General features: G+C 36.9%; 1 protein-coding gene across 1 annotated transcript in view; it reads right to left on the bottom strand.

Annotated features, from left to right (window-relative positions):
* Positions 1–5,919: 5,919 nt before the first annotated feature.
* Positions 5,920–12,167, bottom strand: part of LOC117176770 — a 36,844-nt gene continuing 30,596 nt past the window's right edge. Inside the window, exon 2 of the mRNA XM_033367063.1 lies at positions 5,920–6,514. Within this exon, the coding sequence (XP_033222954.1) occupies positions 6,156–6,514 (359 nt within the window). The 3' untranslated portion in view covers positions 5,920–6,155. The remainder of the gene's footprint in view (positions 6,515–12,167) is intronic.

The raw sequence follows: 12,167 nt of genomic DNA on the forward strand, positions 1-12,167 counted from the left end.
GTTGGTCTCAGTGTCGCCTCTCTTTCACTGTTGCCGGCTTGTTCTAGCTGTGGTAGAGTAGGCGTTCCGCTTACATAGCCCCTTTTTTGGAGTAGTTCGGCATGGTTTTGCAGGCGTTGATGCGAAAAGTGCGATAGCTCCTTGTGTTTCTCGCACCACAGAGCATGCAGGCATGCCATGTAACCCCGTTCAGAGGCCAGACTCGCATCGTAGCACTCTAGCAAGTTGTGATTCATTCACTCCGTCCACCTAAAGGTCCCGACATTCCGCCGATCCATTGCATTAAATCCATTTTCATTGGCTCCCTCAGTTCTAGAGTTTTTGGCATTGTTGGCTGACCCAATGTCGGGAGCCCTGCGCGTTCTGTTGTTTTGAATCGCACTTTCTACAACTATGTTTGGTGTTGACATTGTTGTTCCCATGAGAAGCTAGGAAAAGGGGTTCGTTCATCCTTGTAGAGTCCCGCATGCAAGGATAAGGCTGCGTACTCTGAGAGGTCGCCCGGTATCCCAGAGTCACCGTTCTAGACAGCTGACCCAAGTGCCATTCAGCTTTCGGCACGGTTTTCACACCTCCTCTTGGGGGTTAATTCCTTCGGGACCACCCCTGGACAATTGTGCGTGACTGCCTATTTATTTTTATAACCATATTCAGCAGAAACCCTTGGTACAAGGACCCTCTATCCGCAACCCGTGGTTATACGAGTATATATATTACAATTACATTTATCACACATAAAATCCTTGACCTTGACTTATGGTAGGAAGTGGGCCGAGAAGACAAAAACAGGAAAGTAGCTACTAAGCAAAGTATAAAGAAAGTGTTCACAATGATAGCGACACCAATATCATTTTGATATGCAACAAAAATGATACCGAATTCAAGCGTATTTTGATTGGCCGGAGTAAATGATCGACTTTTGAGATCACAATGATCTAATTTGGGATCATGTATGAAGTTAAACGAAGATGGCTGACGGTCTTAGAGTACTTTAGCTCATATGCAAGCTTTTTATGGTTTCTGATCGTGCAGTGTATTTGAAAAGTTGAGAAAGTAACAAGTAACATATAAACCAAAAAATAAGATGAAATTGATCCGAATGGATAGATCATTATGATCTCTAGAATCAAATGACCGTTGGACAGGGTTGTGCAGTGACGCGTCACTTGAGATTTCTGACGTATTACACGTAAAAAACCTGTAAAAAACGTAATAAACGTAATAAGATGGTGAGAGCATAATATAACGTCACTTTTTTAATATGCTTATCTGTACGTGAAGACGTGAAATCTGAAGCACAGTTTCTGACATAGAAATATCACCAAGAATATCAAAACTGACACCACTAATTTTAGAATTATTATTTCAACTACTTTTATCTAATTGCATCAAGTTTTTTTCTGATGCGTTCATAATTATAAGGCAGTTTTCACTGAAAAATTTTGAAATCAGCGTAAATCTTTGAATGATTTATTTTTGTATTTTTAAGCTATTTTGAAGTTCGAATCGTTTAAAAATTTACCTATGGTTTCTTAACCTTTCTTCAGCCGCATTCGATAATACAGGAATAATATGGTTTTTATTAACTTAAGGCAAACCCTATTTTTTATTTATGTGGTTTTTTTTGGGTTCTATGAAAATAATAATGGGGGCGATATTTAAAAATAATATTATATTTATATTCTATGGCTAATTGTGATGAGAAATTTTTCTTTTGGGAAATACGTGTTAATCCGTATGGGGCTTGCGCCTGCTCTAACTATCTTTATTTTTCAAGACAGAAATAATGGATTTATTTTTGTAATGGTAACTCATACGGTGTTCTGTGATACCCGGCAACCTCCCTGTGTGAATTTCCTTATTTCCACAAGAGGGTCTTTGTCGGGATGGATTTTTTAGTTCTCTAGCTGCTTGTGGAAACCAAATGAATACTGAAAAAGAAACAAATTAACAAAATATAATTGGGATTCTTCAATGGCTACCTCTATGAATACTTCTTCTCTCGAGAAGATGTAAAGCACTGGCGATACAGGGACTAAAAAGTGTCATTGGAAAAAGAAATATAGCATTGCTGTCAGAAGGAGCTACGATTGCCAAAAACTTTTGTTGCAAAGTGGAACAACTTCTCAAACCAGGGACACCTTAAAGCACCCGATCTGTTGATAGCACACCTACTCAAGACAGTAATGTTAAGAGGGGTAAGATTGTTGATCCCATTGACTCATATAGTCTCGATTTTGAGGCAGCCTTCAAAGTTAGGATCACGGGAGTAAAACCTGGCGAAATTATCCCAAGGTTTGAGGACTGCCATTTTAAAAAGAACTTACTTACCGTCATCTTCTCAGATGTGATGTTTGGAACATGACACATTGAGGCTGTAAGCGGTTTGAAAGTATGGGAAGGTGCAAAAATCAAAGCTATCTAAAGACCTTTTCAAACACGGTAAATTTATGGCATAGATACCGGATACTTTTGAGGAACCATCATCTATCCTCAAAAGGTGGGCAGTCTAGAATCCCACGTTAAAAGTGGAGCAGTGGGCCATCATGGATGCCAAGAAAGACGTCCAGGGAACCCAGTTGGTCTTGATTGCGGACCCTTTAGGGGTCAAAATAATCGAGGAAGTCAACTATAAACCGCATCTGGGATTGAGAAGGTCTCAGATGGGAAACTATGACTCTATGCTAAAGACCTTGACGCAATTAAAATCAAGCACCAGAGTGGAGGAATATGATACTCCATGGTTAATTTTTCAGTATATCAGCCATTCGATTCTTCAGGCCCACCGCCATCAGATGAGTGGAAACGTTTTTTGTAATAGTGCAGTTCGAAAGGGTCACCACTGATCACCGGACGTGATGCGAATGCGCATCATACAATAGGGAACAGGAAGAACGTCAGCAATAGTGGAGAGTACCATTCAAATTATTATTTGACTACTGATTTAACCATATTAAATCGCGGAAATGCACCGATGTTTGTAGAAAGTAGATGTCATGAGGTTATTTAAATTACTTTGTGCTCTATATGCATTGGCGAAACATTCAGGCACTGCTACGAACCGCCTGAGACATCCCTATCAAATCACAGGTACATATGCTTTTCATTGGCAGCTGACGAGTCTGATTCGATTAGGTATAGGAAACCACGAGTGACTGACTAGGATAAATATAGGGAAAATATTGGAGAATCATGTGAAATTATTCCTGGGAGGATAAGATGAATTGGTCATCTGGACTTTGCTTTATATGTAGTGAATGGGGCCATATGTAAATCTTATAAGGATGATTGTCCTCTTTGTATAAGAAAGCCAGACAAGGATGCTCCTTTTTGGAATTATAGACTTCAGGCCTAGAAAAAAAGAAACTATAGAACTATTTAAAGGAGCCTTGAAAACTGGAAAATTGGAATTGTATAAAGTTAGCGTAGCAAGAAATACTATTAAAATACAATCAGCTTAAAGGAACCAATGGAGGGGATATTGCCAGGATATTAAAAATGTAACTGATACTGCGAAACTCATGCAAGTGCACTTTCCTGGTTCCGAACTTGGTTATCAGTCGGATCGAGGGACTGTTAAGCTGAATCCTACGGACCACTCAGAACAGAGGGCCCATGTAGAAGACTGGATGTTTTTTCTTTTTGATGCAAACGGTGTGAAAATCTCTTATAAGTGACATAAGGAAAGTCCGCATTTCTAGGTAGTGTAGGGTTTCATCCACTAAAAAAACACCATTTGTACTTGTCTATAAAATTCCCCTTGGAATCACTTTTACATGAGTCTTCTTGATGCCTGTCTGGCATTGTATTTCTTCTTCCTGCCTATCCAAGGTGCAAGCACGTATCAGGCTCATCCACCTTCCGGAAGACTTGAGGATGGCAAGCCATGTAGTAGCAAAATCAAAAATAAGATTGGTCGTTTGGCGTTTCGATCTATTCTAAATCGTTAAGGAATACGATAGATTCGCGGTGTTGAATGAAGAACGTTTAAATGGTCCGATGGGACCAATGTGTAATATATTTAGGGCGTGGTTAAATATATGATATACCGCTACAGCGAGAAAGGGAGCCAAAGCGATTTTTATACGAAAGCATGGGAGGGATTCCTACTGTGATGCTAAATCATTTAGACCGATTAGTATAACTTCTTTCAAAATGAAGACATTAGAAAAGTCAGTCGACTTTCATATAAAGAAAGAAATATTATCGCTTAACCCCTTTCCTAGGCATTTTCTTTCTACATTCAAAAAGCAGGACGAATGGGGGGTGTAGCGATATTAGCATTTTTGAATATAGAGGGTGCTGAAGACATTAGAAAAGTCAGTCGACTTTCATATAAAGAAAGAAATATTATCGCGTAAACCCCTTTCCTAGGCATTTTCTTTCTACATTCAAAAAGCACGACGAATGGGGGGTATAGCGATATTAGCATTTCTGAATATAGAGGGTGCTGAAGACATTAGAAAAGTCAGTCGACTTTCATATAAAGGAAGAAATGGTATCGCGTACACTCCTTTCCTAGGCATTTTCTTTCTACATTCAAAAAGCAGGACGAATAGGGGATGTAGCTATAGCAGCATTTCTGAATATAGAGGGTGGTTTCAGTAACAGTCCTACGGAATCTATATTTAACTCTGCTGGGGAGGATTAAAGAACAGTGCAATTACGATAGCTTACATATCTGTTAACTCAAATAAAACTGAATTATTGTCTTTCACGAGACACAGGATACTACCTGACCTTGTAAGCCCTAAATTTTACGGCAAGAAGGTCGACTTCTTCACATCAGGTAAGTCCTCCCTATAACCTCCCTTGGATCTAAAGCTAGAGTACTTGTGAACAAACCTAGAACGGAGATAACAATCGCTCTGGGCAAATTCCCTACTGTATTTCAAGTTGAAATCGCAGCTGTTAGGACATGCCTAGAGAGAGTTTACATCCGGACTTGTCTGCAGTTGCATGCAAGAGCTTTTCGTAGTGCCCGGAAAAAACTGGGTCTGCTTGTTATGGGCTCCTAGAGATGAGAACAATGAAGGTAATAAAAAATCAGATATGCTTGCAAAAAGACAAAGCCACAAAATCCCTCAACGGACTAAACCATACTGCGGGGCTTCTTATGCTTTGTCTAAGCATGTCATCGAATAGTGGCTTTTGGACAATCACGCGAGGCATTGGAAGATGGCTAAAAGTATGATACACTCTAAAATGTTTATTAAAGAAATCTGTTTAGGAAAGTGTAAAAAAAACTAAAAATAGAAACAAAACAGGTAAGAATATTGGTTGAAATGCTCACGGGCCATTGTTGCTCACAGAAGCACATGACTGCCATGAAAATTGAAGATGAACGACGATCCTCGATATCGCAAGTGCGGCTACCGTAAGTAGACAGCACATTAAATCATGTGCAACTGTGATATGTTTTTAAGCCTCAGAGTAAAGCATTGTGAAAATAATTTATGTAAACCAGATGATTTTGTTGACATCCCCTATACGACAATAAATATCTATATGGTGGAAACCAGCCTCATAAGAGATGATGAGATTCAAGGGTACAGTATAATAGGTTGCATTGGTGATGATAATAATATTAACACATTAGATATATAAATAAATAATATTGTGTTATTAATGTGTTTGATTAAATGCCTATTGCATTGTAAGAAACTTTCTAGACCATCACGAAGCAAGCGAATAAAACCCTGTGGAGTGGCAGATGGTAGCTCTAAGAAAGAATCCAGAGGTGACTTCACTTAGTTCACGGCTGTGATAAAAACCGGATTTATTCGGGAATGAGTTTAAAAAAAAAATAATATCTGATTTTAAAATATACACAGGCATTAAATTTTATTGATAGGTTAACATTTTATCAAAATGTCTTAACTAATGACCATTTGTGCTGTGACAGTTATCAAGAACAATAAGCCTGTTAAGTAGCTATTACAGCTTCATCAATGTGGTAATATTGAGAAGAAATTTAAATCTAATATTAACAGGATATCTGATAGTAAATAATTAATTTTAAATGAAAGGAAAGTATTTTTGAGTAAAATCAACTGACATTCATAGCTCTTTTTCAGTCCCATTGTTCCAATCAATTCGAGATAAACAATAGTTTGCTTTTTAGATAGAGCTGTTGTCAAGATCACAGAGGTATCCTACAGGCTTATAATAGGTTGAAAATCAAAATTTACAGGATAGTCCCTATAATCTTCTGGGCTCAGTGGACAAACATCGAAGAGGTTGAGCTCATTTACTTTTACCCGTTGATGAGTTTTTGGATTATATAGTCCACTCATAAAATTAGTCTGGTCAAGAATTGCAATGATAAATCCGTTCAGTGTTATCAAACTGCTATCACGGTGGTTGATTTTGCGATAACGACCATCTCTGCTTCTCGTTACGTAAAAATTATTAAGATGCACAAATTGTTCTCTTTGATCAATGACGCCATATCCAGGATGAGGTTCAAGCTCATTTGCTACATGATTAGTATGCTGGCTTGTATGGCCTAACTCTGTAACAAAAAATAAAAATGGCTGAATTAAAACTATAATTAGCAGTACCATAACGAAATCTCCATTCCATACTGCTCCACGTCGCTTTTTCACGCTGTGCTGATACTCATCACGTTTAGTCACTGTATCGCTCCAACTCGCGTTAAGTCACTGTACCGATCTAGCTCTGTGTTACGAAGTTTTCAGGAGAATCAATTAAAGTTTCGAATACGTACCAAAATTCAGAAATACGGACGATCATTATGAAAATATTCTTAGTAAATTTCTCATATTCTAACCTATGAATTTAAATTAAATTTTTGTCAAAATTCATTGTAGCTAATGTAAAAAGGTTAATAATAAGCGGTGCTATTTTGTCAAAATGCGATTATTTTAATCACACGAACACAAATCTAAAAAAAGTGGACCAGAACAAACTCACGTGTCCTATATGTATTTTTGGCAGCTGAATCCGAATCCGCCAAGCATTTATCTTCAGCATGTTAGGATCTTCCGTCAATCGCGAAAAATGGCGGGAAAGCGATTTTTCCATATGCAAAAATCTTATGCAGCTTAAATCCACATAATTCTCATTCTAGAAATTAAAAACGCAACAAACCACATAACCACAGACCCATAAACCCACAAACTCTAAACTCACAACCACCTTGACCCTCCTCACTCTATCCCTTTGAATTCTCACAGCCCATTTTTCTTCCAATATACCTCTTTGATTCCCATAAGCTACAAATCTTCAAATCTTAGATCCACAAAAATTATATTTATATATATAAATACCATAGATTTTTAAATCCTAGATCAATATAATCGCTCTCCCCTTCCCCCTACCCCACCATATCAATCATTCGCTATACTTTTTTGAACCATTCCTAGATCTACATATGCTCTCTACCTTCCCTTCTCATCTTTCCATTTGCCACCCCATCTGTTTTCCTCTATGCCTCTTTGACCCACAAACCTTAAACCTACATACCTTAAATCTCTCGACAAAAATCCTAGGTGTACATGCCCTGGACCTGGTAGGTTAACGGTTCTTCGAGAAGATAGAGGAGAAGAGAAGGAAATATACAGAGAAAATTAGAGGGAGAGGTGAGAAGGGAGGGAAAGAGAGGATATGTAGATATAGAATTTGAACATGTATATTACTTGTGTCTAGAGTTTTTAGTTCTAAAGCTTGTAGGTTTATGGTTTGTGGGTCAAAGAAGTATAGAGGAAGAGAACTGGGGTTAGGAATGAGAAGGGGAGAAGGGAGCGCGAGAGAGGATATGTAGATCTAGGATTGAAACATGTATGGTACATGGGCCTAGAGTTTGTAGTTCCAAGGTTTGTGGGCCAAAGAAGTATAGCACAAGAGTGATAGGGCGCAGTAGGGGGAGGAGAAGAGAGGATATGTAGATCTAGGGTTTGAACATGTATGGTACTTATGCATAGAGTTAGTAGTTTTAAGCTTTGTAAAATATAGGAAGAAAAATGGAGTGGAAACGGAGGGTGAAGGGAAGGGAGAGAGTTTTTAGTGGGTTTACAATTTGTACATGCATTGTTTTTGTGTGTATAGTTAGGGAGAGGAGAGTTAAGAAGGTATGAGGAGAGTGGGGGAGGCGAAATTTTTAGGACCGTCAAGCTGGCAGGACCACATTGAAAAAATTGACTGAAAACCTATAGGGAATTTAGAGCTAATTTAATGCCCCATTGCCAAATTTAATGCTCTTAATTTAAACAAAAAACCCGGTGGTCATGCTAGCTTAACGTTAAGATAGCAGAACCACACACAGTAAAAAACTAATTTGTCAAAATTTCTTTGCTCTATAATTTAGGGCTCATTTAGAGCTCTGGCAATATGATAATAGAAAATTTAAAAAATTTTAACAATTTTTGTTTAAACAATTCTATTAAAAATGAATTAAACCAATTTCTTCTTCTACCCTATGTTAAGGCTCACTTAGGGCTCCATGAATATGATATTTGAATTGAACAACAAAATGGTTTAAACAATTACACAGCCACACAAAAAAAAGTGTGCGGATCTGGTAACAAGACACACGTATTCCTATGGATTTTGGGGCGCTAAATTCAAATTCGGTATCAAAAATCACCCATCACGTCATGATTGAGCCATAAACTCAAAAAATGACGAAAAATCATGCACTGAGGCAAATAAATTTCAAAATAATGCCAGTGATGCAAATTTTCACTTCAAAAGCATGTCGACAACTGTGAAGGATCAACCCTGGCCCGATATCAACTTATTTAACATAACTTTACCTAACAGAACCTGACCTTACCTAACCTGAATTAACAGAAATTTATTGAACTACACGTAAAGCTCTGGAAGCAATATGGTTGACTGTCTTAAGTGCATATTATATTGTGCATGATTTCTCAAAAATATCTAAGAAAAATCTATCTGACTCAAACCTCCGCAAAGTGCAGTCCTATCCGACATTTCATGAATTTGTTACAAAATATCGCGTGCAACACATTTAGAAAGTAGGCAGTTCAAATTTTTGTAAAGTTGTCACTATTTGCCATCGTATCATCTTTACTTAGTTTCCAGTTCGTCTCCAAATCGTTTCCGAATCGCCTACAACTTATCTTCAGTTTACCGCTGGTTTGTACCACCACGTTCACAATCGAGTGGAACTGCCTACTTTTTGCCCTTAGAGCACAAAATAATATTTTGATATTTCTTCACCAAAACGAAAATATCTTCGAAACTATGGTCGACAAAATGGGCAATTTTCTTATAGTAGGACACAGTTAAAAGAATTTTCTCTAAATGTGGATAAACATAGATACTTTTATGAGCCAAATTCTAAATAGATATTCTTCAAAATTAGTATATCATAAGACCTCGAAAATTAAAATATTATGCTTTTAAAATTCGAATTTCATAAGCAAAATAAATCCAAATCAATTTCAATGGAGTACAAGAAAAATGAAGTGAACTATACCATTCATATTATAATAGAATTCATATAAATAGATGATCGAATGCATTTCAAATCAGGCAGGACGTGCATGCTGAAGTCATAAAACTTTTTCCAGGACGAAATATGCTGTTGTTCAAGGAATTTTAGACAACATGTACTTCACTGATTAGACGGACATTTTTGGTTTACTGAGTCATCAGTATTATAACTTTTGAAAATGACGGAGGAATTGATAAATAATTGGTTCACATTTGTTTCCAAGTGTTACAGTATCTAAACAATTATTGATATTTGACTTTTTCCTGCTGACTCTGCTAGATCTTTGCGTTCCCTTTCAGAATTTAAAAAAAAATTAAAATAAATGGAAGAACTGTCTAAGTAGCGGCAGCAATTTTTGCTGAAATATGATTCAAGTCGGCTATAATTGTGTTTTTCTTAAAACTGTAAAATTTCTCAACAAAAGTTTTGCAAAAATTTCAAAAAAATGCAAGGTAGAGGAAAGTGCTTAGAAAATCCTTTTTACAAGCTTTCAAGTGAAACAGCACTATTCAAAATTCACTTAAAACAAGATATGTTATTACGAGATATATTTCTATAATTACCAATAGTAGCCAGCAAAACAGCCAAGCTCGAGAGCAAGATAATAGGGAACTTCATTCTAGAAAAATGCTTAATAGAGAATTTTTTTAACCGCGTAAAATAATATTCTGATTTTTCATTTAAGTATATATACAAGACGCTATCTCATTTGTCCATAAATATAATGTTCCATATTTAAAAGATGGTCTGGAGAGCAAATTTTCGGCGGAAAGGTTTGTATGTCATAAATATTCTCTCCCACTTCATACGCGTACATATGATATAGATATACGAAATATGTACATCAATGTGTACCTGTCTTATAATTAGAGGGATATAAATATTTCTCAACTTTATATCAACAGATTTAACGAGGAGACAAAAAAAGGCAAGGCCATTGTACAAACAGAAATTAGTCACTCTTGTAGTATCTTATTGAATAATGTATTACATTTTCTTAATATATACATCTTTATTAAACTAATATATTAAAAATATAATACAAAATACATGAATGCGATTTGAACAATGCTATAACAGAAAATCTTAGAACAATTTAATGTAGGAAACATGATGATGCATTTGTTTCGCGGCTTTAAAAATCACTTTATTTTCGGTAGTTACGTCTTGGCAGTCTGCTATGTGTAGTCACAAATGAAAATGAAGAAGGTAAACAGGGACTCAAAGCTCACTGCTCCTAACTGCAAAATCAATAGTTATTTGCCTTCAAGTTTAACTTCTCGAAGGGCTAACTTTATTGACGCACATCAAACTTTTCCCGGTTGTTGAAAAATGAGCATCTATACCAGTTCACAGTCTTCTAATTCCCTGTGGCCGTAAACACACGGAAACAATTTGCACATGAAAAAGTTACGAAATAGTAGCAGGTCATTGATACGAGAAAAATTCATCAGGCAGAGATGGATTTTCGTAATGAATCTGCGAATCTTGAGAAAGAATTGACGAACCGATCCGAAAATTCGAAACTGGTTTACCACTTTTTATTCGTTGATAATTGCAGATAACTTATTTATGGGCCTGTGTGACCAGAAAATCCCTAGGCTTTTCCCTACTTTTTGTATCTAGGGAGAAAATGGCACAAGTCTGAAAAAATAGTGGTCAAAGTTAGATTGAGTTTGCGAAAATGCAAAGGATATAGCATTTTTGTTATTCTTTGCTACATAAGTCTGTATGTGATGAGCAAGACCTTTGATTTTCCTAGATTTATCCTAGTTAGAAGAAATGGAAAGCACACTGGGGAATTTTCGTGTATGAATTTGGTCTTCACGAGTCCCAAGATATAAGAATATGACACCCTTACGTTTCTCCTTTAGAGGGCCGGGAAATAAATATTTTGGCTCACCAGGTAAACTTCTTTAATTTTTATTTTTAGATTCAAATATTCATTTATGTAACATTATTACCGGGTTTGAATGTAATTTAAGTTGAATTGATCATTCCGAACCCCTTTTTAACTACCTCATTCTCTTTAAATTTACTATTCCAACTTTGTCAAAACGATGCCTTGGTTCGTTTGCATGCGGTTATAATTACAAACAAATATTGTTATAAAATGTTTATATGATGTAATAAGCTTATTCAATATTGAAAAAACAATTTTTTTCGAATTCGAAATTTTTAACATTGACTGTTCTGTACAGGACCTGAAAGCCAATACATTGTGCCACCCCCTGATCGAGACTTTGTCTATGATCAATCAATGATATAAGATAACTTTTGGGCCAATTTTATGAGGTAAATGTTTCTCCCAAATTTCCGGCCCTCTAAAGGTTAATAAGCAATCGCGGAAAATTGTCCTTGAGTGGCCCCGAAGAAATTAACGCCTCAGCGGAGACTCTGGGATATCAGGCGAACTCTTAGAGTATGCAGCCTTATCCTTGCATGCAGGGTTTTACAAGGATGGACGAACCTTTTTTCCTAGCTTCTCATGGGAACAACAATGACAACACCAAACATAGTTGTGGTAAGTGCGGTTCAAAACAACAGAACGCGCAGGGCTCCCGACAATGGGTCGGCCAAAAATGCCGACCAACCTAGAGCTGGGGGAGCCAATGAAAATGGATTCAATGCGATGGATCGGCGGGATCTCGTGACCTTTGGGTGGACGGAGCAACTGAATCAC

The sequence above is a fragment of the Belonocnema kinseyi genome, chromosome 7, assembly GCF_010883055.1.
Source record: "Belonocnema kinseyi isolate 2016_QV_RU_SX_M_011 chromosome 7, B_treatae_v1, whole genome shotgun sequence".
Lineage (NCBI taxonomy): Eukaryota > Metazoa > Arthropoda > Insecta > Hymenoptera > Cynipidae > Belonocnema > Belonocnema kinseyi.